General features: G+C 36.2%; 1 protein-coding gene and 1 long non-coding RNA gene across 2 annotated transcripts; both read right to left on the bottom strand.

The window, feature by feature from the left end:
- Positions 1 to 2,826: 2,826 nt before the first annotated feature.
- Positions 2,827 to 4,444, bottom strand: LOC110881218. Its single transcript, XR_002559644.2, has 2 exons — positions 3,370 to 4,444; positions 2,827 to 3,292 (listed from the first exon to the last, which is right to left on the bottom strand). It is a non-coding gene; the product is annotated as an uncharacterized LOC110881218 (long non-coding RNA).
- Positions 4,445 to 12,106: 7,662 nt separating this feature from the next.
- LOC118485016 (golgin subfamily A member 6-like protein 7) lies at positions 12,107 to 18,992 on the bottom strand. Its single transcript, XM_035981216.1, has 6 exons — positions 18,818 to 18,992; positions 18,019 to 18,565; positions 14,579 to 14,813; positions 13,137 to 13,792; positions 12,934 to 13,034; positions 12,107 to 12,237 (listed from the first exon to the last, which is right to left on the bottom strand). The coding sequence occupies exons 1-6, from the start codon at positions 18,990 to 18,992 to the stop codon at positions 12,107 to 12,109; spliced, it is 1,845 nt and encodes a 614-aa protein (XP_035837109.1).
- Positions 18,993 to 19,403: the final 411 nt, after the last annotated feature.

A 19,403-nucleotide genomic window follows, 5' to 3' on the forward strand; every position in this document is an offset into this window, starting at 1 on the left:
CAACTACGTCACGGTAATCCCCCACCGGGCCCACCGGTGAAACACGTGGAAATCAGGGTGTGACAGACGGAAGCCATATGGCTAAAACATGGTGGATGCACCGCTGGTACTTCCTACATATAAGTGTTTTAGTCATATTGTCGAACTTTCGTGGGAAAGTTCCATGCGGGGCCGACTTTAAATTTAAAACCTTTGATGTCATTTAAAACCCTTGAGTAAATAAAGCTTTTCCTACAAACTTTTTCTGAAATTTAATTAAAATCTTTGTACACGACGAGATTTTCTTGTAACGTTGGTATGACAATCGACTCAAGTTCATGCCGCGTGACGATAAAATTTCGTAAAACGAGTTTTAACCACCCTTAAATCTTTTAGTAATCTAATAAAACTTCCTTCATGGCGCTGGTATAAACATCGAAACAGTTTGACACCGCACTGTGGGAAGATTTTTCATAAATAAGTTTCCTCCAACCTTTCGAATTAATAAACTTTTCAAGAATTCAAAACACTTTTGGATCGCTTTTCGTGTGTTGCCATCTTTTGTTATACGAATCGTCTTACTCGCTGCCATTGTCAATAATCGCAACGCCCTCACTCTTCGGATTTCAATTGATCGCTCGTTTATTTTGACGTTTTTATCGCTACGCTCATTCGCATCGACTCGCGCGACCCGTCTTGTGGATTAATTTCGGGATGGAATTTTCTTAAGCAGGGGAGACTGTAACAACTCGCACGTTCGTGCGTCGTTACTACTCAAAATACTCGTTACGCCTAGCACCAGAGATTTGGATCATAATGTTTTCGCATAGATCTACAAATAATCATGGTTAAAAGGATTGAAAGAATGGTTTTCCAACTTTCTTTGAACTCTTTTACACTCAATGCACTGAAAACCGATAGAATCGGAGCTCGTTCTAATCTTCTACTCTTTCTTAGTAATGTGTCAGTACAAGATCTAATTTCTATCAGAGAGACTACCGATTTCGGGTTAAACATGAACAACCGTCTCGAACAGGTTAATTGGTCAGACTAGGGTGATTCCTGTCCGATCGGGTCACTTGGGTCAAGATGGGGTTTCTGTTGTTTAGCACGTTATCACACCGTCTCGAACATAACTATCAAAACAATCTAGTGTCAAGGACGATTAGGCCGTTGGGACGGATTGCTGTCTGATCGGATTTCCATCCGATCGGACAGCCATCCGATCGAGCAGCCACCCGATCGGCTTGCACTTGGTTCCATACTTAAGCATTATTCAACCTTTTCAAGTTTTGAACGTCGAACGGATTGCCGTCCGATCGGATTGCCATCCAATCGAGCGACTATCCGACCATGTGACATTTGGAACTTCAACACATAAGCAATTTCCAACATGTTCCATAACCAACGGATTGCCACCCGATCGGATTGCTATTCGATCGAGTGACAATCCTATTGTGAACTTGTTCTCACTAAATACAAATCAAATTCAAATACAAATTCATACTTACCTTTGGCCCATGATTATTTCAACAGCAAATACGCATTTTATTCATCAAGGATTAAAATTCTATGTGATAGAATTAATCGACGGAACTTGATTACGTAAGCAAGAAATCAAATTTAAATATTTAATGTGGTTGGATGGTAACGATGTTAAAATTCAACAGGTTAAATAATAAAAAATAGGTGAATTAAAAAAATCAAAGTTAATACCCAATTAAAAAAAAATAGATGATATAAAAACTCATGTAATACACGAGACTATAGCCAACTTTTTATATAAATTAGATTCCCTTTTTCTCTTCCTGATGTAATCAAGTTACACCAATTAATTCTATCACATGATCTTTAATAATTCTTGTGCAAAATGTATATTTGCTTTAGAAATAATCGTACACTAGTTACTATTATTATTATTATTATATATATTGTTAGTGATAGACGATGAATTGTAATTTTAATTTTATAATAATACATAGCTTTCTATTATTTTTTTTAATAACAAATTTTTAATTTTTTTTTCCTTTTTTAAAACCATGTATTTCCTATATCATTGTTTTTAAGAATTCTTTTTTTCTTTTTTTAGAACATATATTATCGATTAATTTGATACTTTTTTAATAATTGACTTTTATAACTTTTTCTAAAAACTTAAGTACGTAGTTATGCTTGATTTTTCCCGGACATTCCGTTATAAGTTTTGTTAAAAACGAAATTGTACTTATAATAATGTATTTATTTGGTATCATAAAATACTACGATGATAAACTAAACTGTTTTAATGGTTTGGCTTTCTAAACAACATGTTTTATTTTCATATCACGTTTGTTTTACATTATCATTTCCTCAGTTTCGCCGTAACGCGCGACAAAAAAACTAGTTTTATTTAAATCTATTGAACATACTGAAGTGAACGGACACTTATACCCTCAAGAACTAACGTCAAAGTTGGACGGAGTTAGCCATAAGGAGTCAAATAGTTAACATTCATAAACCTTAGGCCATAATTTGAAATAAAAAACAAGAATTTGTACTCAAATGGTAAAAATAGGTGAACCTTAAGGAGTGAAACCGAAATTAACTCTATTTTTTTCTTTTTATTATTTTAACGTTTAAGTTTACTAGATAGATTAATAATCTTGTTTGTAAAAAAGACTTCAGAAAAATATCACAAACTTTATAATTTTTCTCCCCGATTGGTTTTCCTATTAAACAAAAACAACTATTATTATATTATTATTTATAGATTACCTTATTATAGTTCGTAATTATGACAATGAATAATAATAATAATAATAATAATAATAATAATAATAATAATAATAATAATAATAATAATAATAATAAAGAATGTGAGTTTCGAAAAAAAGAAAAAGAATACATGCTTCTGTACATCTTATTCCTTCCTTTGTTCTCTCTCACACACACACTCTCTCTCTCTAACACACCCCCTGCACGCACAAGCTCGATAATTTCCAACCACGCCTCACTCTTCCTGCAAACACAGCTTGGTATATAACATGGAGTCACACCCTATTTCGTTTCACCCTCGTTCAAACCAACACCATGAAACCCACAAAAATTCTCCTACGGCAAAACAAAAATCCCCACCAAAGCTTCCATCCATCATCAAACCTTGCATCATCACCCCATCATCTGGAGATGTGTGTGACAGTTCTGCCAAGACGCGCGGCGTCCTGGAGATGTGTGTACATTTCTGCCACATCGCGCGGCGTTCCGGAGACGAGTCTAACAGTTCTTCTTGGAGGCGTGACATTCCAAAGATGTGGGTAACAGTTCCGTAATACCTCTGCGCTCCGTTTAAACCGTCAAGTGTAAATAAAGAGCACTGGTAGGTAATTAATTTTTTTTAAATGCAATAGTTACCTGCCATTGTACGTGTGCAAAATGTAAACAACTCTCGGGCACCGGATTCTTGTAATGAATAGGTAGACGCCGATCAACAATGGTGCGAAGGCAGATGTCATGGAGGTTAATGAAGCGGAAAACTCAAGTCATGTCGTCGTGTAAATGCGCGGTCCAAAGAAGGTCCGATGGGCATGGCAACATCAGAGTGTTTTGCTCCACAAAAGAATTATATGCAATAAGGGTTATACTGCGTGTAATGTGGAGTGTACCTTGTATGTAACTTACACTTTTTGGTAAAAAAAGGATTGTGCACGAATTTCCAAAAGTAAGTTGATCGGAAAGGCTCATTTCGGGATCTTGATTTTTATGGAATCAAGATGAATGAATTTAATGAGCTCAGATCTTAAAAGTCCATCAATATCAAGTGGTGCTTGAGCAAGGTCAAATCTAAGAGTTGTGGCCAAAGGAAACTCACAAATAAAGCCCCAACAAGCACAGATTTGGACCTTTTTTGGCTTTTGAGTTTGTATTTTGAACCGGATAAATAAGCCCAGATCTGACCGTTGTTGACTAGAAAACGTCATGTAGTATCCTTAGGAAGAAACTCAGATCTGGCAGTTTACTTTTTATTCAAAAATTCATGTATAGAAACTCAGATTTGGCAGTCTATTTTTTATTCGAAAAATCATGTGTGGAGCTTTTAAAATATGAAACTTCGAAACATGAGTAATTGAGCACATATATTTGGATCTATTAAATAATCACACATCCCAATACATGGTAGGAAGCTTTAGTGGAAGAGAAATGTGTACAAATCACCTTAGAAGGAAAACAGATCTGTAAGATGGATTGTAGAAAAAATCAGTTGTGATTCTAAGAACACAGATCTGAAGAGCAGAGGAGAGAACGAGATGTGATCATGTATAACATATATACGGTGGGCGCCAATGTTAAAACACGGAATCACCGCGGGGATGATTGGACCGCTTTCTCTGAGAAGATGGAGAATCACACCATGTTCTTCCTCTTGAACCTAGATCTGCAATGGAAAAGAAAAGAAACATGGGGATGTAGAGATGGCTGGTAAGAGAAGAATCTCTTATTTCCAGCAACAAAAGTGTGCCTAAATAATGAGGTGAACACCTCTTTATATAGGAGACATGGGCCTCCCCTAACCTCAATGGGCCAGGCCCAGTTAAGGGTTATCTCTACAAGCTCACAACCTAGTCTATACTATATAATAAAAGAAACCAATTGAGAAACACTTGTCATTATTGTAGACCATCCTTAATTGTAGATAATTATTATTTAATTTAACTTATTAAATATTAATTAAATTAATATAAATCTTATCAACTCTAAATTATTGGCATCAACTTAACTTCAAATCGTAAAGTTTTATCTAAACTAAAAGACGTTATTCACTTAACAGTAGATAAACATGCATATTATTTATTGTTAATGTTATTATTGTTAACTATGAGAAATTATATTAAACGGCTTATTAATCAAACCAAAAATTTAAGATAGTATTAACCTAATCTAAAAAATCATAAAAAATCCATTTTAATTTAGAAAGATTTTTTTAACAATAGATAAACCCGTGTAATACACCTGGTTTTTAAAGATATAACATTTTTATATTATTTGCTATATAAAATTACATTTATTCAACCCGTACAATACACGGAGTTTTTTTTTAAAATATAACTTTTTTTATTGTTTAGTATATAATTACATTTCTTCCACCCGTGAATACACAGGGTTTTTTTTTTTTAAAAAAAATATATATATTTTTTATTGTTTGGTATATAAATTTATATTTATTCAACCCGCACCATAATAAACGAGGTTCTTAAAGATATAGTTTTAAATATTTTTTTAACAATAGATAAACCCGTGTAATACACAGGGTTTTTTTAAAGATATAACATTTTTTATTATTTGCTGTATGAAATTAGATTTATTCAACCCGTACAATACACGGAGTTTTTTTAAAATATAACTTTTTTTTATTTAGTATATAAAGTTAAATTTCTTCCATCCGTGAATACACGGGTTTTTTTGAAATATAACTTTTTTATTGTTTGGTATATAAAATTATATTTATTCAACCTGCACAATATACGGGGTTCTTAAGGTTATAATTTTTTTATTATTTAATATATAAAATTATATTTACTCAACAGGTGCAATAAATGAGGTTTTTATAAATATATTTTTTATTTAGTATATAAAATTACATTTATTTAACCCCGTGTAATACACGGGGAGTGTCCGAATAAGTATCTAAGCAAGATATATTTTTTATGTATTTTCATACTTATAAATTCTCGAATACATTCCGTCTTTGAACTCCATAAACTCATACACCTTTTGTTTATCCTTTTAGAGTAACTTTGGTGATTCCACCCTATGAAACCGCTTACTTGCTTTTGTGGAATAGCTTCGCAACCGTGAGTATACTTGACCCATTTTACGATTTAAATCACTTTAGGTTGTGACATGTATCATTATTAAATTCACAATCACAAATACAAACAATCTTATGCAATCACTCAATCTTTAAACATGCTACTTGTTTATACATATTAGGACCCTATTATGCATGCTATCTATCATTAACTTTGCAAGCCTTCCTTAGCATGTATAAAGCTACAGGAGTAGCACACCGCCCATTTTGTGGTCATTATTATTTATACAATCAATACGGTGTTATTCACTTTGGTAATAAGATTACGCTAGTGGAAACTTTGGTTTTATTAATAGTTGATGCATGCTAGTAAGTTCATATAACTTAGTGTAGAATTAACATGTGGATTTTAGACACTTTTATAATTATGTGTAGACAAATCTTGTATGTTCACTGACCTTTTTGTGTTAACGGATACTTTATATACATGTTTCGGGAAATCTATGATGATGCACAAGAAATTGAATTAGGGTGAAACTAGAAACACACCCAAACTTTACTTTATGTTTTTTTTCCTTTATGTTTGTCATGCTATTCTCAGGTTGTTGTAATTTACTTTGAAACAATGTATTATTCGAAGTTATGAAATGAAATTAGGATTATTAATTTATTGTCGCAAATAGTATGTTATGACATTTTGAACAATCTCGTTTGTCCTGCCTCGATGTTTCCGCCATCGGTTGGGGTGTGAAAAACATGATCATGTGGTTTGAAGATTTAAAGGTCAAAAAAGAAAAGAAAAAAAAACAAGAAAGACTTGATTGGGACATTTATATTTATTACTTGGTGGGCGGTTTGGAGGTTAAGAAACGACTTGGTCTTTATGAAAAGGCGCATTAATAATCATAAGCTTTTTGATGATATTATTCATTTTTCAAACTAGTGCAAGTAGCTTTTACCGGGGCTCCTAATCTGGAACGAAGGTTTTATTAACCTATTAGATTACTAGTGGGTCTTATTAAAGTTGTAAACTTAGACCGCTTAGTTTAAAGAAGGTTTTACGGTATGAAACGCTGGATTAAGCCATGACCGGATTGGAATGTAATTTAGACCCGACAAGTATGGAGACTTGTATAAAATGGGTAAACTAAATACATTCTAGATTTTGAAGTAAAAATGATAAGGTTTGATTAGTAGCTTAACAGATATAGAAATATTTTAAATTAAAATAACAGGTAAACTTGTAAACGCTAGTGTAAACTAAAACGTGCTAGGCTTCGCGGTTAGTACGCAATAATAATAAATATTATAGTAAAAGGCGATAAGTAACAAATATGTCCGGTCATTCGGGTGAGGCACCTGAAACTGAAAATGAAAATGAAAAGAAGGAGGAGGTGAAGCTAATTTTCAGGCCAAGGAAACACCCGATCATCAGGGACCTGAAGAAGCCGAGGCACCTGCAGATTTACCACCCCGATTATAACACCTTGCTTGCGGGGGAAAAGACGTACGAATATGCCGTAAGGCTTGGAGAACAGATTGGTGGTTTAAGCAACTTTTGGGCCACCAGCCCTCATAGTAAGGGTATATTTTCTGTTTATATTTCTGGTTTATGTGGTTTTTACTTTTTAGAGTTTATGTAAAATAGGGGAAAAGGAAGAGAGTTTATAAATATTACCTTTAATATCATTCTCATTCTCTGGCAACCGAGTTCCCCCATGGTTGTAAAAGTCCCGACTAGGCTCCGAGTACTCCCCGAGTACTCGCTACAAGGTAGGTTGCCGAGGCACGAGTACTCTTCTCCCAGGCCAATTACTCCCCGAGTACTCCCGAATACTCCCGAGTACCTCCCGAGTACTCCCGAATCCGACTAGGGAGCGCCTAGCGACTTTTGCAACCATGAGTTCCCCTTTGTTCATCTCTCACCTTCATCCTCACAAGTACATTCGTGAGAGTTGTAGATCTTTGTTCTTGTTTAAATCTCTGAGTTGATAATCATCTGAGTTAAAACAAGAATTTGTACTCAGATGGTAAAAATAGGTGAACCTCAAGGAGTGAAACCAAAATTAACTCTATTTTTTTCTTTTTATTATTTTAACGTTTAAGTTTACTAGATAGATTAATAATCTTGTTTGTAAAAAATTCTTGGGAAAAATATCACAAACTTTATAATTTTTTTCCCTGATTGGTTTTCCTATTAAACAAAAACAATTGTTATTATATTATTATTTATAGATTACCTTATTATAGTTCATAATTATGACAATGAATAATAATAATAATAAAGAATATGAGTTTAGAAAAAAAGAAAAAGAATACATGCTCATGTACAACTTCTTCCTTCCCAATGTTTTGAAAACCGGATCGGACCGGACGGTCGGACCGGGAACCGAAGGTCTGACCGGTCCGGTTCAGTATATTGGACCGGATTTACATCGAACCGGGGTTGAACCGGTGAATCGGCGGTCGGACAGGAAAACCAGCCGGTTGAACCTGGTTATTAAGGGATTGAATCGGATTTCGGAATTTTTTTTTTCAAATTTCACCCTATTAATTTTAAGACATCTGCCGGTTCTTACATCTCGTCGGACCGGTTGAACCGGTCGGACCAGTGGACCAGTGACCAAACCGGTTCGACGTCTGGTCCGGTTCTGAAAACATGTTCCTTCCTTTGTTTCTCTCACACACACACTCTCTCTCTCTCCAACACACCCCCTGCACGCACAAGCTTCAGCCGATAATCTCCAACCACGCCTCACTCTTCCTGCAACTCGGCTTGGCATATAACATGGAGTAACACCCTATTTCGTTTCACCCTCGTTCAAACCAACACCATGAAACCCACAAGAATTCTCCTACGACAAAAAAAAATGCCCCACCAAAGCTTCCGTCTATCATCAAACCCCACATCATCACCCCATCATCCATCTCCAGCGAAACTGAAACTGAAAATGAAAAGAAGGAGGAGGTGAAGCTAATTTTCAGGCCAAGGAAACACCCGATCATCAGGGACCTGAAGAAGCTGAGGCATGTAGGATCGTTTTCAGACCCGAACGAGTCGATCAGAGGAGTAATTCACCAATCCAAGAGGCGGAAACTAATGAATCAGTGTTATTTCAGTCGTATTCACTTTAAACTGTTGATTTTATTGATATAAAAGCCTTTTACAATCACGACAACACTTCGGCAGCACTTCGTGGCAAACCGAAAGACAAATCTAATGATTTCGCTCCAAAGACACCTATTTATAGGCGTTCCTATTCCTCTTGAACACGTTTCAAGAGGAATCACAAAGATCACAACTCAAGCGAAATCAACATTGTAGGTTCGAGCGGAATCAGAAATACTGAGATTTCGCTTGAAATGACTAGATGTCATTTCAAGCGGAATCACTTGTAAAATCCACATTTTTGATTCCCGGGCCCTAAACAATCTAAATCTATACAAGACTCGATACAAGACGAAGATGACAGATGGATGCACCAACAAACTCCCCCTCGGATGTTGACAGAGTCTTCGTGTCGAGTCTTCAGTTGTCAAACCTTCAGTCTTTATCAGTCTTTGTGCTTCTCTCCGAAGTATTCTCCATTGTAAGCATCCTTACTCAATCTCTATCATCAACAAACTCCTCTTCCTCGAATGTTAAATCTTTAAAATTCATTAGCATCAGCTATCTTAGGATCAGAACCTGGCACTTTGTTCTTCAAACTCCCCCTCTCAATCTGCTGTGATCGTAGTCTGGAAATCACAGGTTCAAGATCATTGCCTAGCTCTTATCATGTACAAATCTCTACCTAACACATAAGTTTCTCAAAGATTAAATCTTTAAAATTTTAGAAACCATTTGCAAGAAACATTCAATAATGATTTATCTTCTGAAAATCTCTTGAAAAATTCAATCCTTTTCACACACTCTTTATCCAAACCTGTTCATCAAGTTTAGCACTTGGAATTTTGAACGTCAGCTCTTCAACATCAGTTGTCAAAAATCTTTTTGGAATTTATCAAAATTTATGCTAAAACATACTGAAAATCTTTTTGGATTTTTGAATATAACAGAAATGCAATAAAGAAATATTTACAAACAATATTTTTGTGAGTTTGTGTAAGAGGATCATATCAGTTTTTGAGATATATCCATGGTTGCAAAAGTCTCTAGGCGCTCCCTAGTCGGATTCGGGAGTACTCGGGAGGTACTCGGCCTAGGCGGAGATTACTCGGGGAGTAATTGGCCTGGGAGAACAGTACTCGGGCCTCAGCAGCCTACCTTGTAGCGAGTACTCGGGGAGTACTCGGAGCCTAGGCGGGACTTTTACAACCATGGATATATCACCAACACCGTTAAACTTGATTTCATTTTAAGTTCTAAATAATTCACCTAGATTGTCAGTATACTGTTCCACTTAAATTTTCACACAAATTTCAACTGTTCCAAGATACGAAATTAATGTCTTAAAAACTTAAACTTATTCGCGTGTCCCACCACTTGAATATACTCCCGTATCCAGATCCCAATATTCAGTCTTACAGGTGAGTATACCACAGATGATATCTGTAAAGGGGTTAGATGCGAAACCGTGAGAGCTCAGGTCAGAACATCCGTTCAGCAGAGAGATGATGGTTCGACTTTCGGTGTGTCCCCTTTAGAGGATCTTTTTTACAACAGCAATGATTATCAATTTTATTGTTTCGTCAATTTGCTGAGGGCGATGCTATGTTTCAAGCAATGCGGAAAGTATTATTCGGAGACTAGGTCAGAACTTCCATTCAGCAGAAGTCCCGGAATAATACCCTAGATATCACTGAGTATAAAGACCTAGTATTTCAGAAAGAGGGACCTTTCAAACAAGATTTCGGGGGTTACCCATATATCCAAGAAATGTTCCCCACGAGATAAGCAAGTTTGAATTTAGGTTTATCTCTCGTCACAATCTACTAAATGTGTAAAAATCTACTGACACATCCGCAGTGAGATTGCTTATCACATTTTAACTTTACATTTCTTTAGCATGCTGTGATAGTCCACTGATGTACTATCATTTCCTCTTTTATGCAACAAAACTCATTTTTCATTTTATCATATTTTTGACTTTTTCAAATTTTCTAATGTTTTTGGATTTTCTGAAATTTTTACTCCCCCTAAAATTCAAACATATTTAAAAGAAATTTGAAAACAAACTGTACAAGAACATGACAACTGATATGAATCGCCTCAAACTCTCCATCCACTTGGCATAAACAATCAGAACTCCCCCTCACAACAAACTATTTTCCCATTATGATTTCAAAACACTTAAGTTTGTTTTAATCAAAATGGTTTTTCCGGAAAATAAGTTTTGTTGATTTTACCACTTGTAGTAAATGGGGATCAATGCATCACATTGTTTACCAATCTTTTGAATGATAGTTAAATAAAGTTCAACCTAATGACCTTGATTAACCACTTGTAAGAACAAAAACCAATCACTTGTAAACATGCTTTTCAACCAATTATCACCTGTTGGTTGAATTCTCAAGATGTCGATTCCTACTCCACACTTATCAACCTGGGAGTTCCGGCAATTCACACTTCTCAATTTTAAATTTTTCAAAAACATTTTCAAGAATGATGCCGATGCATGCTCCACGATTACCAACTTGGGAGCTCCTGCAATTCACACTTCTCAATTTTAAATTTTTCAAAAAACATTTTCAAGAATGATGCCGATTCATGCTCCACGATTACCAACTTGGGAGCTCCGGCATGTCAGGTTTCTATTCAACGAAGAATATATCCACCCAAGCCTGACCAGCCTTGGGTGTAACCTTTTCAGTCTCATTTGGGGTTCCATCTTTCCTTTTTGATTGATAAAACTCTTTTACCCCTTTAGCCTTTCCCTCAATCATTTTTCCAAAAATATTTTTCACTGCTGGGTTAAAGGCTTTTTCAATATCCAAATCTTTCTTTTTAGAAAAGAATTGGTTTGAAATTTCAACTTTCCCGATTTTAGATTTCAAATTTTTAGCATTCACTGGTGGAAAATTCACATCATCCACTGGCAGAACTTTCTTCTCATCTTTGACAACCACATGCGGCTCCTCTGATTTTATGGAATCAGATTCATCACCAGAACTTGCTTTTGATTGCTTAACAACCCATATTTGGTTGTTAAGTTTCTCTTTCTTTCTGAAAACATTTTTCGAACACTCACCAACTTCATAAATTGAATTTTCAAAAACTTTAAGTTTGTTTGTTGGTGGTTCGATTTTCTCAACAATTTTTTCTTTCAGTTTCTCATAAACTTCCGGTTTTGGTTTGAATCTCTTCGGACAATTTTTAGCAATATGACCAGCAGTTTTGCACTAAAAACAGGTTCTTGTTTCTGTCTTTTTCTGAACAACTTTCTTCTTTACTTCTTCTTGCTTTTTGGCAAGGAATTCTTGATTTGTCTGCTTCCAGAATGCTTGCTCTTTCTCATCCTCTGAAGATTTTCCTGAAACAAACACAGTTTTTGGTTTATAAACTTTTTCATTTTTATGATTTTTCGATTTATTAAAACCAAGACCTTTCTTTTTGCAATTACCATTATGGTTTGGTTTCTTTTGGAAACTATAACCACAATTGTAACCCATTTTCTTGTTAATTCTTTGTTGATCTCTTGAAGTGTATTGTTTAGGTTTTCCAGAAAGATTTAAATCTTTTATTTCAGAAATATTAATTTCTGTGATTTTGAAAACCTTTTTAATCATTTCAATTTTAACACTTCTTATTGGAAAAATCTCACCAGAATATAATTTGTCAGAATCTTTCAAAGTATATGCTACTTTGACCGGTTCGTCATTCAAATTAGATTTTGATAGCAAAAATTCCTTATCATAAACCCGTTTGTCCTTTTTGATTGTTGACTTTGACATATCGGACTTTGACTCGGATTTGGACTCCAGTTTTGACTCCTCAATGTCATCTTTATCCAACACCTGATCGACCACACTTTTTATCAACTTTGACTCATGATCAGTGTCGGACAATGTGAACGTGACATCAATATTTTCTGGCAAGTTATCTGACGGCCCAGACTCCCATTGTAAGTTAATTTCCTTTTTGACTCTTTCGGAATTTGGATTTCGAGGCGAATATCCATTTTCGACCGGGGGCGAACATCTATTGTAGACAACACTTGGTTTCTTACCAGAAATTTCTACTTCATCCTCTTCTTTTGTCTCGTACTTCTTTTCTTCCGAAGTCTTTTCTTCCTCAAACGTCTTCAATCTTTCCACAATCGGATAAATCCTGTCAACAACAAAAGTAGAACATGAGTAACTTTTTAATAAATTGTTGACTCTTTCAGTTTCAATTCTTTGTGTTGCCAACTCCAATTCCAGCTCAACACACTTCTCTGTGTAGTAGTTGACGTCATCAAGCTGTCTCATGTAAGCTCCTTTGAGTGTATTCATTGCAACAGCTTGTTCACTGTTCGATTCGGTGTATTTGTTCATTTCTCTGTTCAATGTATCATATGATTCTTTCAACCTTTTAATGTTGTGTAGCAACTCGTTGTTTTGCTTGATCAAAGAATCACAATTCAAACACTTCTCTGGAACTTTGACTGCTTCTGTATCAGCTTTGATTTCAAATTCTGGAACTTCTTTGACTGTTCTCACTTGAACTTCTTCTTCTCTTTTCTTATTTTCAGCTTCAGCTTTTCTCCTTTCTTCCTCTTCTTCTTTTTCATATCTTTTCCATTTCTCCTCTTCAGCTTGCCTAATTTTTCTGTATTTTTCTGCCCAATACTCATCATAAGCATTGGCAACAAAGGCTTTAACATTTGACATCTCTTTGGCCATGAATTCTTGGTCTGGGCAATAATTGTCCCAACTGAAACCTTCAGCCAACTTTTCATCGTCTTGATCTGCCAAGCATACTTTGCTATCCGTTGGAATGTATTTATCCCAACTGAATCCACTCTCTTTGCCCTGATTAACCAGACAAGCTCTCTTTGAATCTTTAATCACATTTCTACCATGTGCAATTTGTGCCTGATGCGGTGCCTGTTGTTGTTGATATGTCTGTTGTGTGACTTGATGATAAATCGCCTTTTTGTAGTAGTCGTTGTTTCCGAAAGGGTTTTGAGCTCCACTCGCTTCTCGATTTGTACACTCTCTCTTGAAATGCCCCTTTTCCCTGCAACGAAAACAAGTAACTTTAGACTTATCAAAACCTAAAGTTGAAACATGTGCCTCGCGAAAATCATCTCTGCCTGTAATTTGTTTAAACTTTTCAGCCCGTCTCAACACACTAGCCATGCACCATTTAATATCCATCAATTCCATTTCCTCGGCATCAATTTGACCGTAATCCTCTTTCGTGAGCATTGGATTCCCGATCCTTCCTGCAACTAAGCCTCCATAAGATTCAAGCACCGTTACCAACAAAGACATGTGACTTTTAGCAACTTCCTCAGTATAATTCTGATCATTTTCAAGCTTTAAGGCAATATTGCATTGAAGAACTTTGCCACTCTTTGTTATAGAAAACTGTGGATCATATGTTGGAAATGAAGAGAATCCTTTTGTGTTGCTTGATCCCTAAGATGAACTTTCAGAAAAACCTTTTGCATTATAAGCAGTTTCAACCTTTGGAGAGAAATTTGTCTTCTCACTAACACCACTTTTAAAATACAAACCAATATCTTGTTCTCCATCATAGTTCTTCATCCTAGCAATCTTTCTCTGCTCCATCTCTTGAGCTTCAAGATGTTTGATGAACCCTCCCAGAGTTAGATCGTTATATTCTGTTCTATTATTCCTCAACATCATCAAAAACGTTCCCCAAACATCATGTGGCAACGCATCTGCCAGTTTCTCAATCAGCTCATCTTTACTTTTGTGGATGCCCAATCTCGTCATATTCTTCACCAAGTTACAGTATCTTTCAATAATCTGCTTGGTGTTTTCCGTTCTCAAACCCCGGAATAAATCAAATTCCTTCTTCATTAGAGACACTTTGTTTCTGAGTAAATCTTCATTACCAAGAGACTTTGCTTCTAATTCTTTCCAGATCGAATATGCACTACCATCATGTTGAAGTAAAATCAGTATGTCCTCTTTAATCGCCTGCTGCAACAAACTAACCATCAACTTCTCATCTTTGTATTTCTTTTTCTCTTCAAGACTTAATTCTCTAATTGGAATTGTCTTTCGATCACTGCCAAGAGGTCTGAAATATTGCACTTCAGTATGATCCCAAGCATCCAAATGATACGCCTCAACCCAGTTACCAAAGCGTTCGGACCAACCATTATAATCATCAATGTCCATAAGCTTAGGCGGTTTTTGAGTTGTTCCAGTTTCATTTTCAAGCAAAGCATTCTGAGTAATTGTGATAGGACTAGCAAAGGCATTGTAGAACTCGTTGTCCATGTTTCAATTTCTCAAAAATTCACAAATTCACAATTTTTCAAGTTTCAAGCGAAATACCAAGACTACTTTCAAGCGAGATCCTTTTTGAAACGGCATCAACAACACACTTCTTCAAGCGGAATAGGTAGTTGAAGCGGAATCACAAAGAATTTTCCAAGCGGAATCAACCTTTAAGCAAGAATCTCTTCAAGCGAAATCAGATGATACTTCAAGCGGAATCTCTGTTTCGAGCGGAATTAACTCTAACTTTCAAGCGGAATCTCGGAATTCAAGCGGAGTTAGTGTATTCGAGCGAAATCACACCACTTTTTCAAGCGAAATAAGGATAAATTCCAAGCGAAATCACAATGACGTCATTATATCGAACCAGATTTCAAGCGAAATAGCAAAAATTTCTAGTTTTAGCTCGATTTTAATTGTGAAACTTTCAAGGATTTATCAAACATGATTGCGAGTGATCTGTGAAAATTTGAGCCAATTTTACCGAGGAAAATTTTCAATTTTAAAGAAGAAGGTGTAGAAAACAGAAAACACAGCTGAAATGGCAAGAACTCTTCCTCCTGAGCTCTGATACCACTTGTAGGATCGTTTTCAGACCCGAACGAGTCGATCAGAAGAGTAATTCACCAATTCAAGAGGCGGAAACTAATGAATCAGTGTTATTTCAGTCGTATTCACTTTAAACTGTTAATTTTATTGATATAAAAGCCTTTTACAATCACGACAACACTTCGGCAGCACTTCGTGGCAAACCGGAAGACAATACTAATGATTTCGCTCCAAAGACACCTATTTATAGGCGTTCCTATTCCGCTTGAACACGTTTCAAGCGGAATCACAAAGATCACAACTCAAGCGAAATCAACATTGTAGGTTCGAGCGGAATCAGAAATATTGAGATTTCGCTTGAAAAGACTAGATGTCATTTCAAGCGGAATCACTTGTAAGATCCACATTTTTTATTCCCGAGCCCTAAACAATCTAAATCTATACAAGACTCGATACAAGACGAAGATGACAGACGGATGCACCAACAAGGCACCTCCGGATTTACCACCCCGATTATAACACGGTGGAGGTATCCATACATCCCCCAAAAGTATTTACACATCCCCTAACCCTATACGCCCCTCATTGCCCAATACGCCTCAAACTGGCCCACTAATACGCCCCTCACTGCCCAATATGTTTGAAAATGGTCCCTACCATCTAATTAATGCCAACCATTGAGTGTCAGCCAATGATTACCCAATGATTGGGATGTAAGGAACTTTATTTTGATAAGGTTTTTGTATGGGGAAGTTATGAAATATTTATATAAGAAAATTAATATATTTTTTTATAAAATGTTGTTATAAAAAATTGTGTTAGTATTATAAAAGTTCATATTTTTATGAAATGAATTGTGTATATTTTTAATAAAAAAATGTGCATATGTTTTTTTATTAAGTATTATTATTAAAAACTTCATATTTTTATGAAATGAATTGTGTATATTATAAAATGTCAAATTTTTATAAGTATTATTAAATGTCAATTTAAAAAAAAGAATTTTATATATTATAACAATGTTTTTTATTTATGAATTGTTATTATGTCTTTAATTGTCAAATTTTTTAAATGTCAAATTTTTATTAAACGGGTTTTATTTAATATTACTAAATGAGTATTATTACGTCTTTAATTGTCAAACTTTTAAATGTCAAATTTTATTAAACGGGTATATTATAACGTTTTATTAAATGTCAACTTTTTTATTTATCAATTATTATTATGTATTTAATTGTTTCCATAACGCAATGTGTATGTTATAAAATGTCAAATTTTTATGTCTTTAATTGTAGCAGTAGTAGCAGCAGGAGCAGTAGCAGCAGGAGCAGGAGCAGCAGGAGCAGGAGCAGGAGCAGCAGGAGTAGTAGCAGCAGGAGCAGTAGCAGCAGGAGGAGCAGCAGTAGTAGGAGAGCAGCAGCATGAGCAGCAGCAGTATCAGTATCAGTATCAGTAGTATCAGCAGTAGTAGTAGTAGTATCAGTAGTAGTAGTAGTATCAGTAGTAGTAGTAGTATCAGTAGCAGTAGTAGTATCAATAGCAGTAGCAGTAGTAGTAGCAGTAGCAGTAGCAGTAGCAGGAGCAGGAGCAGGAGCAGGAGCAGTAGTAGTAGTATCAGTAGTAGTAGTAGTAGTATCAGTAGTAGTAGTAGTAGTAGTAGTAGTAGTAGTAGTAGTATCAGTAGTAGTATCAGTAGTATCAGTAGTAGTTATATACCATGATTGCAAAAATGTCTGTCGGGATCTGACTGTGAAGATTTTACACAAGCCCGGTTTCACATGAAATTCTATCTACATATTACCAAGAGCTCATATGTTCACCCACGAATCTGTTTATCAATGAAAGTTTACTGATAGGCCCAGCTTCTCTTTTGGGCGTTAAATTTTCTCCATCTAAGACCGCGGGGTATGCTGGGGCGGGGGATTAGGGCATGGGTTGACACGTCGCTTGGGGAGGGGGGGCTTTGCTGGGCTGACCCACATTGAAGACGGTATGGTTGGGCGGGGGTTTGGGGCGTGGCCAGCCCAAACGGCTATTTTATATTTTTTAAAACAAAAAAAAATTAAATTTTTTAATGTTTTTTAAATAAAGAAAATTACATAAAAAAATTCCTAGTGCTTATATTTTTTCTTTATCTCTTCTCTCGTCTCCAACATTAGTTCCAACTCTTCACCTTCATCTGATAGGTGATCGATGGGCTGGCTAGAAGTTTCATATCATCTCGTCTTTGTTTCAGGGCATCCCTAGCTTCTTTGCTCTTCCGAATTTCGGCCCTTTGTTGTTGGAATACGTTGAATGTATCTAACTTGGTTGCAATGTCATCCAACTGATCGCTGTATACTCCCCTACGCGAGCCCGAACTCCCAACTGAAGGCGATGTCGTACCTGATCTTGATTTTTGAGCATGCCTTTTTGCGGCATCTCTTCCGTATTCAGGCCGGTTTGGCGAATCATCCAGAAAGTCCTCCAACTCTTGATCTTGTGCATCCGATTGGGCTTGCGATGAGGGTGTCCTTGACCTTTTGGAAGACGTGTTAGTTTCGCTACCACTGGGGATATTCGCCCGCTTGGGATGGAACTTACAAATGTCCCAACAATGCATGAAACGGAAGTCGCTTCCCACATTCGTTTTGTATGTAACCAATGCATTTGTCACAAAGTCGGCTTCGGTTTCACCACTTTTTGGGTTTTGCTTTGCTTTATGTAAAAAACCAGTAAATTTGGTGAGTTGCCCGCTTATCTTGGTCCACTTCGAGGATAAGCTATCGTTTTCACGATAAACCTCCCTTTCCATTTCTTTATGGAATGCTTTACTAATCGTTTCCCACAAATGGCTTCTATGTTGAGAATTTCCTATTTTAATCAAAACAAAATTTAATATATTACAAAGTTATATAAAAAACATAAATATTAAAATAAGGGCTACAAAATATTTAAAAATACCTAAAGTTAGATGTTGAGATTGTTGAAGCCAAGCCCTCGCCAATGCAAGTTCTTCATTAACGACCCATCTTTGTTGTTTTCGTTTGGCGCTTTCAAGTGCTTTCTCGGCCTCAGTTTTTTTCTTGTGACTTCTCTTCTTGATGGGTTTGGATGCTGAAGGACCATCGATGGGGGGTTGAGTTTCAGGGACGGTTTCGGTTTGGGAAAGGTTGATGGAGGTTGGTGAAAGGTTGATGGGCGTTTGTGAAAACGGGCTAGGTATAGAATCGTCGGTGTGAGGGAAGTTAGTATTCACACGATTCGAGAGATACGATGCGTAACCCGCCACATCGGGCATAGTGGAGTGTATTAAAAATGGAGGACGAATTGGACGATTGGGTGGTGGGTTAGGATTTTCTTGGAATGCCCATGGGTTGTTCGGGTCAAAACCACGATTATGAGGATTCATTTTTCGTATTGTAGAATGAGAATAGAGATGATTATAGAAGATGTAGAGTGTATTGTGGTTGGATGTGGTAAAAAAATAGAATAGAAGTGTGAGTTTTATAGTGAAAAAATAAATTCTTTTTTACACATAGCCGTTGGCCAACGGCTAGCCCAACGGCTAGTTGGTTTGGCCATTGAGAGCCCGCCATGTCATATTGATAGACCCGCCCCACGCCCGGCCTTAAACTCCCGCCGCTTGAGCCACGCCCAAATCCAAGCCCACCCGGGGTGGTGGCTTGGGCGTTTTCAACCAACCCACGCC

Source organism: Helianthus annuus, chromosome 12, assembly GCF_002127325.2.
Source record: "Helianthus annuus cultivar XRQ/B chromosome 12, HanXRQr2.0-SUNRISE, whole genome shotgun sequence".
NCBI lineage: Eukaryota > Viridiplantae > Streptophyta > Magnoliopsida > Asterales > Asteraceae > Helianthus > Helianthus annuus.